General features: G+C 46.6%; 1 protein-coding gene across 1 annotated transcript in view; it reads left to right on the top strand.

Moving 5' to 3' along the window:
• The first annotated feature begins 8,131 nt into the window (after window positions 1-8,131).
• Window positions 8,132-23,145, top strand: part of RSRP1 (arginine and serine rich protein 1) — a 44,365-nt gene continuing 29,351 nt past the window's right edge. Inside the window, exons 1-3 of the mRNA XM_033954353.1 lie at window positions 8,132-8,292; window positions 8,977-9,020; window positions 15,992-16,567. Of these exons, the coding sequence (XP_033810244.1) occupies window positions 16,015-16,567 (553 nt within the window). The 5' untranslated portion in view covers window positions 8,132-8,292; window positions 8,977-9,020; window positions 15,992-16,014. The remainder of the gene's footprint in view (window positions 8,293-8,976; window positions 9,021-15,991; window positions 16,568-23,145) is intronic.

The following is a 23,145-nucleotide window of genomic DNA, read 5'->3' as shown; positions in this document are numbered from 1 at the left end:
GTATTTATTGCAATTCTTCAATAAAATGTTATAAATTAACCATGAAACGGTATAAATGGTCAGAATAGAAACAGGGAGTGAAAATATTCTTTTATTGAACCTCATATATGTAACCATTATTCCAAACATAACATAACATAAATTACTAGTGTTTAAGCCCGTTACATTAACGGGTGCTAGAATATATGTCTGTCTTTCTTTCTGTGTCTCTCCCTGCCCCTTTCTCTCTCTTCCTTTCTTTCTCCCTCCTGCTGTCTGTCCTTCTTTCTTTCTGGTTCTCTCTCTGGCACCCTGTCTGTCTTTCTTTCTTTCTGTCTCTCTCTCTGCCCGCTGTCTTTCTGTGTGTCTGTCTTTCGTTCTAATGCGCTACCTGCCTGTCTTTCTGTCTCTCCCTGGCCCCCTTCTGTCTCCCCTCCCACAAAGCAAACCAAGATTGCTCCCAGGCCACCTTTCCCTCTCCGTCTCCTCCATTTCCCTGTGCAGCAGCAGCAGCATTTCCCTCCCACCCTTCCCTGTGCAGCAGCAGCATTTCTCGGCCTTCCCTGTGTAGAAGCAGCATTTCCCCACCACACACACACACTTCCCTGTGCAGCAGCAGCATTTCCCACCCTTCCCTGTGCAGCAGCAGCATTTCCAGGCCTTCCCTGTGCAGAAGCAGCATTTCCCCCCCCACACACACACTTCCCTGTGCAGCAGCAGCATTTCCCACCCTTCCTTGTGCAGCAGCAGCATTTCCCACCCACACACACACTTCCCTGTATAGCAGCAGCATTTCCCACCCTTCCCTGTGCAGCAGCAGCATTTCCCACCCTTCCCTGTGCAGAAGCAGCATTTCTCCCCCACACACACACACTTCCCTGTGCAGCAGCAGCATTTCCCGCAGCCTCCTTCCCAGCGCTGCATTTAAATTCACAGAAAAGCGCCGCGCCGCACTACCGCTGTCTTCGGCGTCTTCTATCCACTGCGGTCAACCCTAGTGGAAACAGGAAGTAGTCAGAGAGGGCGGGCCACAGTGGAACAGAAGACGGCGAGGCCAGCGGTAGCGCGGTGTAGCGCTTGTCAATGAATTTAAATGCGGCGGCTGGGAAGGGGGCTGCGGGAAGGTTTTGGCGGTGAGTGAGCTGGCAAGAAGGTTTTGGCTGTGAGTGAGAGCGGGAGGAGGGATTCGCCGGCTGTGCTGTGGCGCATGCGCCTCAAGCCGCCGCCACGGACGGACACAGCACATGTCAGGTCCCTACATCCTCCTAAGTGCGCATGTGCGCTTAGAGGATTATTATTATAGATGTCTGAATTGTCATGACATCAGAAGTACATATGGAGTAGTTGCAGGTGATGCTTGGGACAGTTCTGATTATGTTAGTTCGGTTTTATGTGTTTTTTGAATAGAAGGGTTTTTATTTCTTTTTTGAAGGTTTTGTAGTCTGTGGTCGAGGTCAATAGGTTGTAGAGTTGGGGGTCGAGTGTTAGGAGGTTGTCGAACAGTTTTTTTTCTTTTGACGTTTTTGGTTGGAGGGTGTGTGAATGGTGTGCGAGTTCTCCTATGTCTGGTTGAGGTGGATTGAATTATTTAGCTGAAGAAATTAGTTACCCCACCCCCATTCCACACACATTAATTCTCTTCCATTTTTGTTCCCATTATAAAAAACACTGATAAGTTCCCAGAAAAAAAATACATTAAAATAAGAAGTGAAACCAAAGGCCCCTACAGATGAGAACATAACATAAGAATAGCCTAACTGGGTCAGACCAATGGTCCATCATGCCCAGTAGCCCATTCTCATGGTAGCCAATCCAGGTCACTAGTACCTGGTCAAAACCCAAAGATTAGCAACATTCCATGCTACCAATCCAGGGCAAGCAGACACTTTCCCATGTCTTAATAACAGACTATGGACTTTTCCTCCAGGAATTTGTCCAAATCTTTCTTAAAACCAGCTAAGCTATCTGCTTTTACCATAACTTCTGGCCACTTCATTTTTAAGCTTAGATCTTTCCTTCCAAACAGAGACCTTGCTAGATGTCAAATATAACACAAGGGAACTTCACACGGACTTAGCTGTGCAGGGAATGTGAATCTCCTCATACACCCACCTATAGTGCAAAAATGTGCAAAGGTCTGTTTTTTTTCTTTCGATCACTAGATAGCCTAATGCCACACAAGCAGCACTGTTACAAAAGGTCAATGCTAAGGTTAACAAAGTTTCCTTCCTTGGACCACAAGGAGATACTGACAAACCACTGGAAGAGACCCCAAAACAACTACCTAGGCACAATACCCAAAGACCCACTCAGTGTGTGAACCAGTTGAGTGGAGTGGACTAACTGGGGGGTGAAAATGGGCCCGGAGTTTGCTCAGGAGAATTTCCCAGACCACCTCTTCCTGTCAACACATTGACACACTGCCACCACCACCACCACCACCACCACCACTAGGAACACCTCACTGGGTAGGCCAGCAATGCTTATAAACTTTATAAAACACATTATTATATTTTTTTATAAAGCACATATTTTAACTGAACTCTGATATCCTCAGCCTTTCCATTCACAAAAATAGAAGGAAGAAAAGTTCCCATTTCCTGCTGTCTCATGTCCCCGGCCTATACAATATTTTTCTTCTGCAGACCCTTCAAAAGTCTGACCAAATCCTCATTTCACTTGCATTATAAAGTACTGAGGATGCCATCTCTCCCCAATCCCAGGTCCTAAAGTCTGAGACAGTAGCGCAAACTGCCCGATTCAGGAAGAAAAATTTCAATTCAGCCTATTTAATTGGTTTTTCGATTCGATTTTCCTGCCCAGTTGGGTGATTTTTTCAAAAATCCTGGTGGGTTTTATAGCTTTTTCACCCCCTTTGGCTTCTCCTAACCACACTGGCGCTGTGGTGTAAATAAAATAAAGAAACAAAAAGGATTTTTCCTCTCTCTGTTAAATCCTAGCTCACGTTTGCGGTCTAACATCAGCTCTGGCAGGATGCACATTTAAAATCTGACATATTGTAATCACAAAACAGAAAATAAAATTAATTTTTCTACCTTTTGTTGTCTGGTTATTTTTCAAATCTTGTTGGTCTCAGGCTCTGGTTGTCTTCTGATAACTTGCTTGCCAGGGTCTCCTTCTTTCTTCATGCTAACCATCCATCTGTCATCTCTGTCCTCCCTTTCCATTTCCCTTCCCTCCCCAGGAAGTCTGGTATCTTTCCTTTTTTTCATCTCCCTCCACAGATCCACCTTTTCTTAACTACCCTTTCATCCGGCATCTCTCCCTCCTTCCCCACCACCCCAGGGCCCACCATCTCTCCCTTTCTTTTCCCAATTACCCTCCTATCCAGTATCTCTATCCCTCCTCCAAACCATCCCTTGTGTCCAATTTCTCTCCCTTTCTGTTCCTTCCCTCCCTAAATCCCATGGTCCATCATCTCTCTCCCTCTCCTCTATTTTCAGACCCATTATTTCTTTCCCCCCAAAGTCTGGCATATGCACATCTCTTTAAACACCCCCTTCCCTCTGTGTACTTCTACACCAGGGTCCCCCACAAAGGCCTGTCCCCCCCCTTGAAGGCCTGTCCCCCCCCCTTGAAGGCCTGTCCCCCCCCCCCTTGAAGGCCTGTCCCCCCCCTTGAAGGCCTGTCCCCCCCCCTTGAAGGCCTGCACCCCCCCGAAGGCCTGCACCCCCTTGAAGGCCTGTCTCCCCCCTTTAAGGCCTGTCCCACCCCCTTGTAGGCCTGTCCCCCCCTTGAAGGCCTGCCTGCCTGTCCCCCCCCGAAAGCCTATCTTCCCCCCATGAAGGCCTGCACCCCCCCCAGAAGGCCTGCACCCCCCCGTAGGCTGCACCCCCCCAGAAGGCCTGCACCCCATTGAAGGCCTATCCCCCCCCCCGTCCCCCCCCCATAAAGGCCTGCCTGCCTTCCCCCCCCCCTGAAAGCTTGTCTCCCCCCATGAAGGCTTGTCCCCCCCCTTTAAGGCCTGCATCTCCCCCTGAAGGCTTGTCCCTCCCCTTGAAAGCCTGCACCCCCCCCGAAGGCTGTACCCCCCCCAGAAGGTCTGCACCCCCCCGAAGGCCTGTCCCCCCCTTGAAGGCCTGTCCCCCCCTTAAAGGCCTGCCTGTCTCCCCCCCATGAAGGCTTGTCCCCCCCCTTTAAGGCCTGCATCTCCCCCTGAAGGCCTGCCTGCCCGCCCCAACCCGAAGGACCGCTCGCCCCCCCCTCCCACCCCCCATCCAGACGTCCGGTTCTTCCCCTCTGGCCTCCCTGCACCATTTAGAGTAGAAGCAGCTTGCAGCAAGATCGCGATGTCAGCGATCTTGAGCTGCTTGTGCTGTCCTCCGCCGCGGACCCGCCCCCCCTCCTCTGACGTCAGTGGAGGGGGCGAGACCGCGGCGGAGGACAGCATGAAGCAGCGCAAGTTCGCTGACATCGCGATCTTGCTGCAGGCTGCTTCGGTACTCTTAATGGTGCGGGGAGGCCAGAGAGGAAGAACCAGACGTCGGGGGGGGGGGGGAACGGACGCCGAAGCACCCCCTCAGGGCCCCCCCGCCCCCCCTTGGTACGCCACTGCCCCGGGTTTTTTGTGTTTTTTTTAACTTTCATTATCTTAAATGGAAGTAAAACCTAGATGTCCGTCCTCTTTTTTCTGGAGCAATATGGTAACCCTATTTGTCCTGCCAACATATTATTTCTCCTGCTTTTTGATATTGTGTGTATAATAATCCCACTTAGTTTATCCATGGTCAGACAGGTCACACAATGTGGTTTCAGATAACTCAGGGTTACCATCAGTGGCATAGCGAGGATGAGAGACGCCCTTTTCCCCCCACCCCCTTCCCCCATACCTCTGTAACATTTCTGGCGTGAGCAGCAACCCCCAAGCTACTCTCGTGCCAGCGTTGGCTCTTCCTCTAATATCACTTTCTAGGTGCGGGTCCAGGAAGTGACATCAGAGGAAGAGCTGAAGCTGACACAACAGCAGTTTGGAGGTTGCTGCTCACACAAGGAACATTACAAAGCTAAGGGGTAAGGGAAGCAGCGTGCACACGGGGTGGGGTGGAGAGGAGGGTACCTAGGGCGGTCTTCCCCCCCCACACACACACACTTACTAGGCCAGTTTGGATTCTACTTACGTTGCTTTCAATGGAAGTATAAAACCCAGAGGTCTCTTATCTGTCCTCTTTTATCAAGGTTCAACTTCTGCAAGCTGAAGCTGGGTGTCTATATACTGTACATAGGCCAGTCACTACCAGGATATGCTATGGGCTGCCAGCTGTGTAAGACACATGCTGTTGGTGGGAAGCAATGTCGACAAAAAAGCAAACTTGCAGGTAGTGTCCACAGAACTCTTTAGTATATCAACAAGGATTTATCATGAATCGTGCTTTGGGAAGATTTTTTTTTAGCTTATGTCAAGAGTAGGGGATCAGATTTTGGGGAGAGGTGAAAGAGACCTGAGGCAGCAGGTAATGGAACTGCTAGTATTCCATCCCAGTGGCATAGTAAGGAGGGGGTGGACCACCCTGGGCATCATCGTGCTGCCAGCATTTCTCTGCTCATAACCCGCACAAGCCACGCTCACATGCTTATGCCCTTCCTTCCCCCCCAAATACCTCTTTAAATCTCTGACAACACAAGCAATTTCTCCAGCCTGCTGCTTGCGCCGGCCTGGCTCCCCTCTAAAATCACTTGCTGGTCACAGGACCAGGAAGTGACATTAGAGGGAAAGCCAGCGCCAGTGTGAGCAGAAGGCCGGAGACACTGCTCACACTGGTGAAGGTATGGGAGGGGAAGGGAGGGCACGAGTCTGGCGCATACCCTTGCTACACCACTGTTTCATCCCAATGTGGCTCACTCAGGAGCTAAACCCTCAATGCTTCCTCTGATTTGGAAACCTTGTTCCCGCATTATGCCAACTCATGCTACGGTCCAGCAAGACCATGTGCAGTTGAACCTTTTGCACTGTTGCTGCATGTCCTTCTTGTTCTCTAATGCTGCCCTGGGTTTCCTATCACTAAAGATATTCCATCCAGGCTGGAGCCAATTTTGGAAAATGCACAAACACTGCAGTCAGTTCTTCAAGGGAAACCAAGTGAGTATTTTGCATTCTTATGGTCCTTTGCAGTGTCAAAACATTAGATGTGAAGTCAAATCTAACCTGGCCCCTACCTGCTACTGTATGTTCAAAGGCATCCTAACATGAAGGATTTGGGAGACACTGCAGTCAATATAGGACAGTGCTCCTCACTCAGTCCTCAAAGCACACTCAGGTTTTCAGCCAGCTAGCAGATTAACCGTTCCCTTTAATTGTATTCATGACATCCTGTTTGTCTGTCTTGTCTATTTAGATTGTAAGCTTTTTGAGCAGGGACTGTCTTCTTTGTGACTGTTCAGGGTTGAGTACATCTGGTAGTGCTATAGAAATAATTAATAGTAGTAGTGTGAAGAGTTTCAGTCTTTGGGCAGCAGAGCTGAGATTGTGATATCAATATGCCTCATTTCACCAATAAGAGCCATGTCACAATGGCTTGATTGTCCTGTACTCCCCTATGCCCTCCAACCCAGCCAGCAGATTAACCATTCCCCTTAACTGTATCCATGACATCCTGTTTGTCTGCTTAGATTGTAAGCTCTTTGAGCAGGGACTTTCTTCTTTATGACTGTAGAGCACAGCGCTATAGAACTAATAATAGTAGTAGTAGTGTTTATGTCCCACATAAAGAAATGTGCTTATGTTGGTTAGCAGGTTGGCAAACACCTAAAAAATGCCTACATACCTAAGGCAACCCAGCACTCATTTTGTCTTCCGGAAGAAACTAAATAGCCAACCTCCTATCTTTCACCTCTTCCCTTTAACAACCACAAGATCTGATTTAAAAATGTAACTTGAAGAACTAGATTAAGCTCTTATTGTAAACTGCATAGATTCTTTGTATAGAATTGTGGGATATAAGATACTGTATAGTATGGTATGTTATGGTATTTGGGCTTTGAGGTTGAAGATGTGTCAAGCTCATGTATCTTAGGCGCCTCAGAAGCCAGCTTTCCTCTGCTCTGTGTCATAGGGCCCAGGCTCACAAAGAGAGGGAAGGAGACACAGATAGATATCAGTTAAGAATGGCTGACAAGAATTGGAGGGCCACTCTGATCAGATATTTTTGAGGCAGTGCTGCTGGGAGTGATAGACTGGAAGTTGGGGGATGCCGTGAAGATAAGAGGGAGAAAATGTGGAGGGAAACATGGAGGAGAGGGCTACAGAAAGTAGACAGCACTCAGCATAAGAAGACAAGGAATGATATGCCAAGCAGGCAAATGCAAGATGGGATGTGTGACAGGGAAACAAGACTAAGAACTATAATGCTGAGAGAAAGCCATGAAAAAGAGAGTATGGGTTACAGAAAGGTGACAAAGGCATGCAGAAACTGATGAACATGAAGGGTGGAGAGAGTAATCGTGAGCAGATCAAACTGGATGTGAAGGATGTTTCCACCCAAGTCCTCACTACTGGAATAACCTGTTTTAGTGTTCTGCCAACTCTACTTCCAGATCAGTCCTACTATTTGGCCTTTCCTTTGCTCCCACGGTGATCAGAGTCTACCTTTGTACCCAAGGATGTTTTGTATTCCTAGTTTCATGAGTGAATGATCACTGCAAAGATAAAAGATCTGACAGTGAAGTCAATCCATCCTGCAAACCTTCAGATTAATTTTGGTCATTCCCCACAGTCCCTAACCTTCATCACCGTGTTATTACACATGCTTGCTGCCATGACTTGCCTTCAGACCATTTGAGCATTTCAATACTAATCCCCTCATTAGCATGCTTGGATCAGAGATTGGGTGAGCACTTGGAGAAACATTTGTGCACTCGGTCGGGGAACCCGATCGATTGGTGCGACGATCGTTAAACAAAAGTTTAGTGCATCCCCCACTAATTCCTACATTTTTTTGGCACTTAACACATGCTACCTGAATCGTGCATCATCTGACCCTGAGCCCCCCCCCCCCCTCCAACAGGAGCAGGGCGTGCGCATGCTCCCTCTGCATAGGCCGCCGTAAAATGATCGACAACCGAGTGGACCAATGAACTGCTTCTTGTGACAGACTCATCAGCTTCTTTTTTTTTTTTCTCGCCAGCCTCCTCTGTCGCGCATGCTCCGTGCCCAGCCTCTCCCCGCGCCACCTCCCGCTCTCCCACAATTCAAGAGCTTAGTAGTAGCCGCGCGCAGCTGGCTCGTGAGTCGTCCATGAGCGTCGGAGCGTAGCTGGTGCAGTCTGGAATCGTGGCGGTGGAAAGGAGCGACAAGACGTGAGTCGAAGGGGGTTTCTAGTGGCCGTGGCGGTATTAGCGCCCCCATTTTTTTTTTTAAATCAGCCGTTTTGTGACGGGCTGATGGGCGCTCCCCCCCATCTTATCGAATGTCCGCTAACGGTCGACGTCTGCTCGCGCCGCCATTACCTGGGCAGAATGGGAGCTCGTCGTTCCTATCGCGAGAGGCACATATCGCTTAAACTGCTACGTAAATCATCTTGGGGTGCTTTCAGTAGTTCCCCCCCCCCCACCCCAAGTTAACGGCTGTAGGAGATCCCAGAATATTGCGGTGTAACGGGAGTTTGTTCATTTTCTGTAATTCCAGCGCTAGAAATCGAACCCCAACACAGCGGGTTGTTAGCCGGGGGTTGGCGATCGTTATTAACGCGCAATGCTCGAACCGATCCATTTTGAGACCAGAATAAGAGAGCGTTGTTTTTGGAGGAGGGGGGGAATGAAAAAAAAAGAAAAAAGTAAAGAGCCCCTCCCCAGGACTTACAGTTTTCCTTCTACTATTTGCGATATCCTAAGGGGAAGGGAGGAACTTTCTGGAAAGAGCGGTGACGCACGTTGTCGCATGAGCGGTTTGCCTCAGCTTAGTGCCATTGTTACATCATTGCTACGGAAAGGGTAACGTGTACTTTAATCGTTGTTGTTGTTGTTTTTTTCTCCCCTTTATAGTGAGACTTGTGCAGAAGGAAAAGGCGTTGATGCTGTTGGCACCGGTAAGATTCATTTTGAATGAGGTTTAGTGTGGGTTCTACTGGACTAATGGACCATTTGATTTGAAATGCAGGGGCCCTAATATGTTTTGTTCCCAGTAGGATAAAAGTGTTGGGGTAACTTAGGCTATAATTTTAAAACTACTTTTCTAACTTAATTTGCTTTTACTTTTGTCGTAGGAGCTGTAAGAGCTTTCCTTGATCTAAATGTTTTCGGAACAAGTTTTATAGTGGTATGCGTATTTAAAATACACTTCTCCCTCCGTATTCTCGGTTTCAGCATTCACGGTTTCCATTATTCACGGTTTTTAGCTTGCTGGCTCCACCCCCCCCCCCCCAAATTACATCAGCTTGCATAGAGAAATAGCTGATTCCTAGCACTTTCTTCACCATGTTTTGCCTCTCCTTGAGGAACAGGCCAGATCTCCCACCATGTTTCACCATATTCATGATGGTTTTTAATAGAAAACAGCAAATAACATGAAAAAGTTATTTGCGGTTTTTCTGTATTTGCGGTTCTGTTAATTCCCTATCGCAGCGAATACGGAGGGAGAAGTGTATCCTGCTAGCAATATAAAAAAGTGAGACATCTTGTTAACACCACAAAATCAAAAACGAATTAAAGATATCTAAATATCAAAAGCTTTGCCTGATAAACCACCAGTACAAAACCAATTTAAATCAAGTGGTTTCAAAGGATAATTCTCCAAAGCGAGCAATGGCTCAAATTAGAGCTTCTTTCATATCATAGGCCATATGGAAAAAGGCAGAAAGTAAAAAAAAAAACTCTTAAGGGGAGAAAAACCTTTCTTGCCCAAAAAACGTATTATAATCACAGTTCCCAGTAGTGTATCTTGCAGAAAGTGTCAATCAAAAAGAAGGTTGTAAAGATACATACAGTATAATTTGAAGTATATAAGTTCTGCTCTTAATAATGGATTCAATAATATTGAGGACTAGTGTGAGAACAGCTAGTTTGGTATTTCCTTGTAGCAATATTAAGTTTGGAATTATAGTTTAATATGTAGTTTGATCTCACTTTTCTGTACAAGATGTATATGCTTGGTAATATTGTAAAATGTTATAAATAAAATAATAAAAAAAAAAAAAAAAAAAAGATACATACAGTTACTTAGCTGGCCAGACGTTCATTCAAACTTGAAGACTTGATATTGGCAATATTTATTTGTTTCCAAATATCTCCGACTCAACCGATGATTGTAATCCATGGTGAAAAATGCTAGGAATATATTGAAAAATCTTAAAAGCTAAGCCATACATTGAAAAACAAGAAATCCTGCAGGGTCTTGTTTCAGGAGTTGTTGCGTCAGACTGTAAGACTCCTTAGATCAGGAGTGTCAAACTCAAATACACAGTGGGCCAAAATTAAAAACTTGGACAAAGTCGGGCCAACCTTAATATTGAAAAAATGTCTGCAATTGAGGAAGTTTTTCCTTTTTATCAGATATAACGATGAACCTTTTCATATGGAAACAAATTTAAGTTTTGCTTAAGTATTGAATCTGGAACAAGCAAAGCTTAATACTATAAACACATGTGAAATCAAGCCTTCTGTGTTAAATTTCAATAGTAACCTTTTTTTCACAGGCTAATAATAATTTCCATCAATGAAAATCCAACCATTCAAGTCCATGCCTTGGAGTAGCAAGGAAAAATGCATAAAGAAAACATTAATTTAAGCTCAGTTTGCTACATTCTGATGTACTCTGCACACTGGTCCAAGCCAGATACCTGGCATCTCTTCTTGGATGCTAGTTCATCAATGTTTGGGGTCAGGCTCTGAACTGAGGAAATCCTCAGGATTGAGTGAAGGTGTTCATCAGTAAAATGACTCCTGTGTGATGTTTTGTTATTCTTCATCAAGGAGAATAGTTGCTCACACATATGTGCCGCCAAACATGGAGAACATTTGAGCACCTGGGGTACAGAGCTGGGGCATTGTCAGGGATGTAATGTAAAAACTGTGCAGCACCCATAGCATCATAATTTGACTTCCAGAGATGCAAAATGATGTCCACGCACAGGTTGTTTCAACTTTGGAAAAAGGTCAAAATCTGATGGACTCGTGTCTTGGACTGTAGGGAGCATGAGGTAACACCTCCCAGCCGTATCTGTGTAATTTTTCAATGACGAGTGGAGAACTCCATCTTCCCCACGACCAAAAATATTTTGATGACCTCAATCAAAAGACAAACAAATGATTTTTGCGTATGATCATGAAGGCATCATTATCACAGACAAAGTTCCATGTTGAAGTTTCACAGCAGTGTATTATCATGATTTTTTTGCATAAAAATAAGTAGAAAAATGCACAAAACCTGACCTCAGTTGCTCTTGTCTGGGCCACTCATTCTTCACGACAAGGCTCGCCCACACATAGGGAATGTCGTCATTGAAAAACTATGTGAATACGGCTGGAAGGTGTTACCTCTTGCTCCCTACAGTCCAGACATGAGTCCACCAGACTCTGACCTTTTTCCAAAGTTAAAACAGACTATGCGTGGATATCATTTTGCATCTCTGGAAGAGCTTTCTTCCGCCGGTACCCAAGTCATTCGGCAACTGAACAAAAACGGTGTCTTGGATGGAATAATGAAGCTTCCTGGATGTTGGGACTTGGTCATTGCAAAGCATGGAAACTATATTGAAGGACTGTAAAGAAATAATTGAAAAAAAATAAAACATGTAAATAAAAAACAATATTGTGCATTATTTATGAAATGACCCTTGTATAAGAGAACATTTAAAAGCTGTAAAATATAAATTCAAGATTAATTAAAATGGCAATAAAACATAAAGCTACTAAACTAACCCAATGTTCCAAGTCTAAATACTTACAAGTCAACTAATAAACAGACTGGATATTCAAAAGGATATAAAACTAGATATGCTTATTTATGTACTCTCAGATATCCGCTAGGTTGATCATCAAAGATCTCAACAACCTCTTATAGCGGGATTGAATATCAATCATCGAGTACTTTTACTAAATACTACAATGTGCTAAGTGAATAAATAAGTTTAATATAATGCACTTATCTTGGTGAGGCTTATGGTGTAGCCACTATACCCTGAGGCTTTTGAATAAAGCCACTATTCCCTACGGGGACCCGTTTCGCCTTAGATAGGCTTCATCAGGGGTCAACGTTTTGTTTATTTGCTCGGGTTCACGAGACAAAATGAACCCGAGCAAATAAACAAAACGTTGACCCCTGATGAAGCCTATCTAAGGCGAAACGGGTCCCCGTAGGGAATAGTGGCTTTATTCAAAAGCCTCAGGGTATAGTGGCTACACCATAAGCCTCACCAAGATAAGTGCATTATATTAAACTTATTTATTCACTTAGCACATTGTAGTATTTAGTAAAAGTACTCGATGATTGATATTCAATCCCGCTATAAGAGGTTGTTGAGATCTTTGATGATCAACCTAGCGGATATCTGAGAGTACATAAATAAGCATATCTAGTTTTATATCCTTTTGAATATCCAGTCTGTTTATTAGCTGACTAATAAAACATAAAGACCAATCTTATCAGAACAATAATGCATGTAAAAAGCAGTAGAACATAAAAGCAAATATAAGAAAAGGAATATTAAAAACAGGAGTCTAAAATAGCAATACAATCATAAAAACAATAATGTCTGTGATAGCCATAAAACAAAGAACAGCCAATGTAAAAAAAAAAAAAAAAGTAAAATTAAAGGAGCTGATGGCAGACTGAGTTGGGTAAAGCAAAGTGAAATACAAATATGGAAAACAGTGCACATAAACTGGAGAAACAGTTTATGTATATGTATTACCGTATTTTTAAAATTTTACATGGTATTTTTATTCCTCTTGTTCCGCTTCTATGGAACATTTATAGATTTTCATATGCGAGAGGTACTCAATTTAAACTTGCCCTCCCTTCTAAGAAAGGGATTAAAGGAATTAAGAATTTCAGCCTTTCTTTGGCTTTTAAATTCTCCAAATTATGGAATGATCTTACTTTAATTCTGAGGTGTTTTAGTTCCTTCCAATCTTTTCGGAAATCCTTGAAAACTTATCTATTTGTTAAACACTTTGAAAATTAATTTCCATGTATTTTTATTAATTTTATTGTTAACTGTGTCGAGCTTCCTATGGTTGAATGACCCGGTATATAAGGCTAAGTTTTAGTTTAGTTTAGAAACAAGCCCAAGCCCCGCTTCTTGCTATGCAAACTCGCCTCTGTCGTCATGCCTTATCCAACCCAGCTGAACAAAAAGCTTTACCTGGCTCAACTTTCTCCTGTATGGAACAGACGAATTGCCTTCAAGGACTAGCAAGCCTTACATCTCCGGCTCAGAGAGAACATTAAAGAAGAATGCGGTGCCACCAAAAAAGAGAGAGTAGAAGACTGAACGAGCACTTTCCTAACCCAGCCTAGCTATTGCTGAATTAAATAACTGGTTTGGAAAGAGACGTGCCTACAAAAAAGTGGTTATCATTTCCCTTCCGGGGCAGCTGCAATGGGATAGTCTGAACTGAAATCTCCTCTCAGACACCCCTATCTGCTGTTGAGAGGCCTATGGCAGATAGAGAGTAACAGCATCCTCCCTCGTCCTGGCCCAGGACCCAGTGCAACTCTCTCATCACCTCCCAGGTGCTAGCAAGGAGGAGAAAGCAGTTCAGCCATGGCCTGTTTATCTACTTGTGCCCTAACTAGTCCAGTCTGCCGGAGCACTCACTGTACCCAATACTGCCCCCCCCTGCCAAGGCAAAAAACCCCAGAACACATTGACAATAATTTTTAAAGCAGGAATACTTACCAAAAAAACCAGTGCTACCATGATGTAGTTGGAGCTTGTAAAAATGTGATGACATGCCTAATAGGGACATGAGGCAATTGGGTCAAAAAACTTTCTTATCTGCGGGTCAGCTCAAATAGACATTTATTTTCTTGTGTGCCTAATATAATTACACCGAGAGCCAGATTTGGTCCGCCGGCCTGAGTTTGACACCTCTGATTTAACCCTTTCTCATTAAGCTTGCTATTGTGTACTAAAACTCCCACTTGCCCATGGACTGCTAGGTTTTTAGTTTCCTCTTCTGTTAAACAACTGTAACTTTTCAGTAAGAAAATTAGTCTGCTTGTGTTTGATTAGAAAACTTGTACCTTGAAAACTTGATCTCAGGAAGTTGGCTTCAACTAACCTTAAAGCTACAAATGGAAATTGCTGTGCCGGCAAGTCCATTTGTAATGGTTTTTAGCATGGAAACCGACACATAAGCAGAGTTGTTAACCCCATTATACCTGAAATTAAAATCTTAGGTGTCCTATTGGATCGCAATCTTTTTTTTTTTTTTTTTTTTTAATAAATAATTTCTTTATTCATTTTTAAACTTACATCAAGTGTACAATAAATATCAACCAAATATAATACAACATCACTTGAAAAATTTTCAATATCATACACCAAGAAGATTTAACCCCCACCCCCCTCCCAAATTCATATACAACTAATATATACCACATAAAAATAATATCTTACGACAATTATCTATATATTCTTAATGGAAAAACAAGAAATCCCCCCCCCCCCCCAAATCCACATGTGTATTAAGATTGGGAACCTGGATGTGCAAACATGCTTTGGTAAAGAAAAGTTTCTTTATACTTTGGAAGCTTTGGACAATTGGGGCTTATTTTAATTTCTCTGCATTCAGGCTTCTCATGTAGTCTTTGATACTGAGTCTTTTGAACTATTATGTCATTTATTTGGCCTCTCAAAAAAGGGATATTAAAAGGGTACAGCTTATCCAGAATATAGCCATTCGCTTAATTTTTAATCTGAAAAAATCTGAACACTTAACAAAATATCGGATGTTGCATTGGCTTCCAGTTGAGGCACGGAACTTTTTAAAATAGTATGGCCTTGTGCCTAATTATCTCATCGGTCACTTCAGGTTCACAGAAAGAAAATTATCACTGCTCAAGCTTAGTATATTTACATTTCTTTGAGTAAAAGGTTGCATATATAAGCGATTTTATCAGAGAATTCTGGCTTATCAGGTAGCATCCTGGGATAGGAATGTAGGTAAATTGATAACAGGATCCTGCTCTTATCAGGTTTTTAGAAAGATGTTGAAAACCTACCTGTTTGACAAATGTTATAAATGAGTATTTAATTTTCTATGCTTGTATAGTAGCCTTCTTTTATCTATGTAAACTGCCTAAAACAGTGGATTTTTATGTCATGTTTAACTTACTGGATACTTGAATCTTTCTCTGTTACAATTTATTCTGGTATCCAGCTACAGGTGCTACTGCAGTGTATTTCATGTGGATTAGAGAATATGGGGACATATTTTTCCCTGTCCTTGTGGGAACTCATTTTCCCATTCTGTCCCGGCGAGTTCTTTTCCTAAGAACATAAGAATTGCCACTGCTGGGTCAGACCAATGGTCCATCCTGCCCAGCAGTCCACTCACTGTCCTGCCCCATTCCTGCAGGCTCTGTTCTCATCTGCACAACAAGCCTCAAACACTTTAAAATCATAAGTGGTTAAGGCAGAATTTTCAAGAAGGGGACGGGGACAGCGACATCTTGGGGATGTGGAAATTGAGTTCCTGAGGGGACAGGGAAAAATTTGTCCCCGTGTTATTCTCTAATGTGGATGATGGCTAAAGAGATCTGTTTAACTGGAAGGCAGATGTTTTCATGTCCTAGTATGGTCCAAAATTTCAGTGAAATATTTAGGAACCATGTAGAGTTTAAGGATGTTTGAAAATGATTCTCGAGAAAAGTATGTTTTAGATTCTAATTGATAAACTATTTATTGATATTTCTGAATGTTGTACACTTGTAATTTTTGAAAATGATTAAAAATTTTTTGAAAATAATTAAAAAAAAAAAAATAATGATAAACTTCCTTGGTATTTGTATGTGATTACCATGTTACACACTTAATTGTAAATATTTCAACAGTGGTAGTTTCTGGAAAAAAGAACATGGGTCAAACAAAGAAGAAAACCAGTGAAATGACAAATTGTATGGATGATTTGAGCTTGAGTTCTCCAAAAGACAGAGTATCTCGTTCAAGTTCAAAAGCAAGCAATAGCAAAAGATCCTATGCAAGGTCATCATCCAGTGGCTCCTCTTCTACTTCAAGATCCAGTTCATCTTCATCACGATCCTCAAGGTCAAGAAGTAAGAGTCAATCAAACTCTCGTAGCCAGTACTATAGATCTAAGAGGTACCGGCAAGACTCTAGGTCCCCGCGGCGAAGTTGTTCAAGATCATATACACCACCACACAGGAAGAGATACGTGACTTCTTATAGAAGACACTACAGGTCTCCACCCAAGTACAGATCAAGGAGTAGGTCTCGTTCATATTCAAGATTTCATTATAGAAGAACTCATTCTAGAAGTCAATCGAGGTTGAGAGGGGGAAGATACTATAGTTTTGTGCGGCGAGCATATTCTCCAACCAATAGAAGCTTCAGAAACAGATCACAAGCAAGATCTCGAAGCCGCAGTCCATTATTCTTAACTAACAAAGGTAGGCTTTCTTTTGTATGCTGATTTTCAAAATTTTGTAACTTAAGTACATCACATTTTGGGCTTTTTTCACATCCTGCCAGAATAGATTTTATCTATTTTTTTTTTTTTTTGGGGGGGGGGGCTGCTTAGCATCATAGTTGAGTAAGCTGCTGGAGTTAGTTTCCATGTACAGGCTGTTCCCAAGTTAGACACTTGACTTAAGTACAACTCAGACTTAAAAAACGAGGTTACAGCTCCATTTGATTTCAATGAGCAGTATTTCCAGTGGCTTAGACTCTTATACTTCTCCAGTAGCAGATTCAGGAATGATGCATGGCCACATTATGAACACTGTATAGTTGTGCAAGCTGTACCTTAGAGGGAACACGAGTAAGGACAGTTGGCCCTCTTGTCAGCTGGGAGCAGAGGGAAGCAGCAAGAATCTTTTTTTTTTTTTTTTTTTTTTAATTTATTCATTTTTAAAAACTTACAATAAGTGTAACAGCATATATAACATTTTAAACTCAGATACAACACTTAATATTCTGTTAAAATCCCTATCAGAATTTATCCCCCCTCCCCCATAATCAATAACATTCTTTAAGAAAACCTACCATAATCCCCATTCTTATATACCTTACTTTAATAATCAAACCAAAATATCCTTCCTCCCTCCCCCCACCTTGGACATGCATATTTAAGGGGAAAAATAATATTCAATCATTACAATATTTTGTTAATGGCTCCCAAATATCCTGTTCTAGGTTTTATCCCAGGACAAGCAGGCATGATATTCTCACATGTGGGTGATGTCATCTACGGAGCCCCAGCGCGGACAGCTTTTCAAGCAAACTTGCTAGAAGTTTCAAGTTTGCACACTGCACCACGCATGTGCATGCCTTCTGCCCACTAGAGGGCGCATCCCACCTCGTGGTCCTCAGTTCAATTTTTTCCGCGGAGCCAGAAAGCCCTGTGGATCTGAGCTCCAGTGTTTTGCCTTCTAGCTGCCGCGTTTAGTTTGTTCTTTCATCGAATTAGTTCGCGGTGCTGCTTTCTTTTCTGTTCTTTTCTTTAAAAAAAAAAAAAAAAAAAATATTTTGTTTTTCGTTGGGCTCCGGGGGCTCCCGGAAGCCGTGGCCGCGGGACGTCGGTCGTTCCCGGCCTTCTTCTTTTTCTTCGTTGATGTCCCGTCCTGTTACGGGATTCAAAAAGTGCAGCCGGTGTGAGAGGTTACTTTCCATCACTGACCCTCACCGGTGGTGCATTGTCTGTCTTGGGCCCGAACATCCGACAGCGTCGTGTGATCGCTGTGCAACTTTCCAAAACAGGGCCCTCCGTCGCCGTAAGGCCAGAATGGCTGAATTGTTCGCCGTCGACGCGCCGCCTAAGGCCTCGACGTCGGCCTCGGCTTCGGCCCCGGCCTTGACCTCGGCCTCGGCGTCCTCGGGGGCCTCGGCTTCGCCTCGGCCCTCGTCTTCGAAGGCGTCGTCAGCGAAGCCAACTTCGGGTAAGTCCTCTGTTCCATCCCCTTCAGCAAAGAAGCCATCCTTGACTCAGGCTAAGGCGGGTGGGTCGGCCCCGCATCGGACCTCGACTTCACACACCCCGAGGGAATACTCGAAACCGAGGTCGCCCTCCAGGAAGTGTGCCCCGGACTCGGAACTCCCCACCTTCGTGGGGATTCCGGCCTTCCAGGATCTCCTTCGAGCCCTGATCTCATCGGAGCTGTCGGGAGCCCTGGAAGTGTTGCAGCGTGCTGCGGTTCCGGCGGCCTCGACCTCGGCCGGGGCGCCTTCGGTCTCGGAGGCCCCGGCCTCGGCTCCCTCGACCTCGGGAGCCCCGGCCTCGGCGACCTCGGTCTCGGGTACTGTGGCCCCGTTCACCTCGGTCTCGGCCCCGCCCCTGACCTCGACCTCGGGGGAGCCTCCTGAGCGGAGTGTGAGGCCCAAAGAAAAGTTGCGCAGAGTGCGCCGTCTTTCCTCCTCTTCCTCCGGGTCTTCCCGGGACGCCTCGCCCTCGACGCGACCTCGGACGAAGCGCCGATCGAGGAAGTCTAAGCGGCCCCGAGGCTCGCCTCGGCGCGATCGTTCCTCGTCGTTCGGGGGCGAGGCGCTGCAGGTGTCGGAGTTGCGCCTCGACAACCCGAGGCTCCTCCGCTCACCTCGTGGGAAGTCTTCCCGTGCCGCCTCGCCGAGGAAATGGGAGAGTGTTCCACGGACCCCGGGGTCCTCGCCCAAGGGTTCTGCGAGGAGGATAATTTCCCCTTCCCCCTCGAGGGCCTTGGAGAGGGGATCCTGGGATTCGGGATCTGTTAGGGATCCTCATTATTCACATGAGGCCTCCCCCCTCTCCTCGGTGGGGCGGTCGAGAACCCCGTCTCCCCAGGCTAGGCCGTCCTCATTTTCATCCTTTGTTCAGGACATGGCCCGAGCCCTGGGGATTGACCTGATGGTAGGTTCTCAGTATTCCAAAGAATTTTTGGAGGAACAGGACCTTCCCACTCCTCCTAGAGAGGTGCCTAGACTCCCTCTCAACAGTGTCCTTCTGCAGACCTGGCTGAAGAACTTGTCAAACCCTCTTACAGTCACGTCTGTGCCTTCAAAAATGGAATCAAGTATAGGACGATTCCCCCTAAAGGGTTCGATAAGGCGCAGCTCTCCCACCAGTCTCTTCTGGTGGAGTCTGCTCTTAAAAAATCACAGCCCTCACGGGTTTCTGTGGCGGTTCCACCCGGCAGGGAGGGGCGGACCCTGGACAAGTTTGGCCGTCGCCTCTATTCAAATTCCCTGATGGCCACCAGGGTTCTAAATTACGCCTTCACCTTTTCCTCCTATTTGCGTGGTATGGTGAAGGACCTTCCTCAATATCGAAACTCATTACCGGACTCCCAAAGAGCAGGATTCGATAAGTTTATGTCCAACCTGTCTCAATTGCGGTTGTACCTATTCCATGCAGTGTACGACGCCTTTGAGCTGGTTTCGAGGGTGTCGGCCTTCGCGGTGGCCATGTGCCGCTTGGCCTGGCTTCGCACCCTCGACATGGACCCAAACCTGCAGGAACGTCTTGCAGACTTGCCTTGTGTGGGGTCCGAGTTATTTGACGAGTCATTGGATGCGGCGACCAAGCGGTTGTCGGAGCAGGAGCGCTCTTTAGCATCCCTGGTCCGCCCCAAACCTAGGCCCCCGCCGCAGAAACCTTTCCGGCCTCCGCCGCGCCGATACCCTCAAAAGTCGACCCCGGCTTTCTCGAGACCGCCTCCGAGACATCCGTCTCAGCGAGGCAGAGGGGGACAAACCCAAGCCCCGGCGCAGGGCCCTTCTAAGCCCGCGCCTTCCTTTTGACGGGCTGAGCGGACGGGGCGGGTTCCCCTCCGCACTTTCACAGGAACCCCTTCCTATCGGGGGGCGTCTTCGGTCCTTCCGGGAGGCATGGACCGGGATTACCTCAGACGCTTGGGTGCTCCGGATCGTCTCCGAGGGCTACTCGCTCAACTTTGTGTCCTCGCCGCCGGACAGTCCCCCAAGTTTAGTCTCTTGCAACCGTTCGCAGCTACCGACCCTTCTGACCGAAGCCAAAGCCCTCTTGAAGCTTCGGGCGGTCGAGCCGGTCCCCAAGGACCAGTGGGGTACGGGGTTTTACTCCCGTTACTTTTTGGTCCCAAAAAAGACCGGGGACCTGCGCCCCATACTGGACCTCAGGAAGCTCAACAAATTCCTGGTCCGGGAGAAGTTTCGAATGCTATCTCTCCCGGTTTTGTATCCTCTCTTGGAGGAAGGGGACTGGATGTGCTCCCTCGACTTGAAGGAAGCATATACCCATGTTCCGGTGCACCCCGCCTGCCGAAGATTTTTACGATTCCAGGTGGGGGACCTCCACCTCCAGTACAGGGTACTGCCCTTCGGCCTGGCCGCGTCCCCACGAGTATTCACGAAGTGCATGGTGGTGGTTGCGGCAGCCCTGAGGTCTCGTGGGCTCCATGTGTTCCCTTACCTGGACGATTGGCTCATCAAAGCCCCGACCAGGGAGGGGGTTATCTCAGCGACCCGACAGTCTATTGCCTTCCTGCAAACTCTCGGGTTCGAGATAAACTTTCCAAAGTCTCAGTTGAGGCCGGCTCAGTCTCTTCAATTCATAGGTGCGGTGCTGGACACGGTGCGCCTGCGCTCCTACCTTCCGACCCAGCGGTTGGAAGCCTTGGTACGGATGGGCCGCCAGGTCTCTCAACTATCGATGGTGTCGGCCAAGCGCATGATGATGCTGCTCGGTCATATGGCCTCGACGGTACACGTCACGCCGTTTGCGAGGCTGCATCTGAGGATCCCTCAGTGGACCCTCGCGTCCCAGTGGCGTCAGGAGTGCGATCCGGTGTCTCGCCTCATTTCGGTGACTCCGCTTTTGTGGAAATCGCTGCGTTGGTGGACAGACTCTTCAAATCTGTCCATGGGGCTACTGTTTCGCACTCCTCCTTTTCGCAAGGTCCTGACCACGGACTCCTCGGAGTACGCGTGGGGAGCCCACCTCGACGGTCTTCGCACGCAGGGCCTGTGGTCGGCAGAAGACCGTCGGTGTCATATCAACGTGCTAGAGCTTCGGGCCATCTTCCTAGCACTTCGAGCCTTCGTTCACATATTGCAGGACCAGGTGGTCCTCGTCCGCACGGACAATCAGGTGGCAATGTACTATGTGAACAAGCAGGGGGGAACGGGGTCTTGGCCCCTCTGTTCCGAGGCTCTTCGCCTTTGGGAGTGGGCGGTCTCCCGGAACATCTTCCTCCGGGCGGTCTACATCCAAGGAGAACTGAATTGTCTGGCGGACAAACTCAGTCGACTTCTGCAACCGCACGAGTGGACTCTACAATCAGCAGTTCTGCGCGAGGTTTTCGCTCGCTGGGGAACGCCACAGGTGGATCTGTTTGCCTCTCCGGAGACACACAAACTACCACTGTATTGTTCTCGGATGTACTCGAGGGATCGTCTGGAGGCGGATGCCTTCCTTCTCGATTGGGAAGGGAGGTTCCTGTATGCATTCCCTCCTTTCCCTCTGATCATGCGAACGTTAGTACATCTAAAATCGTCCACGGCCACGATGATTCTCATAGCACCTCGGTGGCCGCGTCAGCACTGGTTCTCCCTGCTGCTTCAGCTCAGTGCCAGGGAGCCTCTTCTTCTGCCTGTCTTTCCTTCTCTGCTGTCTCAGAGTCAAGGATCCATGTTACATCCCAATCTGCAGTCATTGCACCTGACAGCTTGGTTTCTTGTTCCCCGACTCCTCCGGATCTGTCTCAATCGGTGAGGGAGGTGTTGGAAGCCTCCCGCAAGATCTCGACGAGGCTTTGCTATTCGCAGAAATGGACCAGGTTTTCAACCTGGTGTTCGTCTTTTCACCTGGATCCGGTATCGGTTCCGGTATCCTCGGTTTTGGACTATTTATTCCATTTGTCGCGCTCTGGCTTGAAAACCACTTCGGTGCGTGTTCATCTTAGTGCGATTTCTGCTTTCCACCAACATCTGGATGGACGCCCTCTGTCACTCCATCCCTTGGTGACACGCTTCATGAAAGGGTTACTCAGGGTTTGTCCCCCTCTTAAGCCTCCTTCTGTCGTGTGGAATTTGAATGTGGTTTTAGCTCAACTGATGAAACCCCCTTTTGAGCCACTCAACAAGTCCCTCTTGAAATTTCTGACTTGGAAGGTGGTGTTTCTGATTGCCCTCACCTCCGCTAGGCGGATTGGGGAGTTGCAAGCCTTGGTTGCGGATCCCCCTTTCACCGTCTTCCATCATGACAAGGTGGTTCTCCGCACCCATCCTAAGTTTGTCCCTAAGGTTGTTTCTGATTTCCACCTCAATCAGTCCATTGTCCTTCCTGTGTTCTTTCCTAAGCCCCACTCCCATCCTGGCGAGGCGGCGCTTCACACGCTTGACTGTAAGAGGGCGTTGGCGTATTACCTTCAACGCACCAGGTCTCATCGGAAGGTCCCTCAATTGTTTTTGTCCTTCGATCCCAATCGATTAGGGCATCCAGTTTCCAAGCGCACTCTGTCTAACTGGTTGGCTGCTTGCATTTCCTTTTGCTATGCTCAGGCTGGCCTTCCTCCCCCGGGTCGAGTCACGGGGCACAAGGTCCGAGCGATGGCAGCTTCGATAGCTTTCCTCCGATCCACTCCGATGGAGGACATATGTAAGGCTGCCACTTGGTCTTCGGTTCATACATTCACCTCTCATTACTGTCTGGACACTTTATCCAGGAGTGACGGCCGGTTTGGCCAGTCAGTTTTGCAAAATCTGTTTTCCTAAATTGCCATCCTCCCACCTGCCCTTTTTTGGTTGGCTTGGAGGTCACCCACATGTGAGAATATCATGCCTGCTTGTCCTGGGATAAAGCACAGTTACTTACCGTAACAGGTGTTATCCAGGGACAGCAGGCATATATTCTCACAACCCGCCCGCCTCCCCGGGGATGGTTTCTATGCTAGTTATGGAACTGAGGACCACGAGGTGGGATGCGCCCTCTAGTGGGCAGAAGGCATGCACATGCGTGGTGCAGTGTGCAAACTTGAAACTTCTAGCAAGTTTGCTTGAAAAGCTGTCCGCGCTGGGG

Source organism: Geotrypetes seraphini, chromosome 8 (assembly GCF_902459505.1).
Source record: "Geotrypetes seraphini chromosome 8, aGeoSer1.1, whole genome shotgun sequence".
Taxonomy (NCBI): Eukaryota; Metazoa; Chordata; class Amphibia; order Gymnophiona; family Dermophiidae; genus Geotrypetes; species Geotrypetes seraphini.
This window is presented reverse-complemented; position numbering and strand designations above follow the sequence as displayed.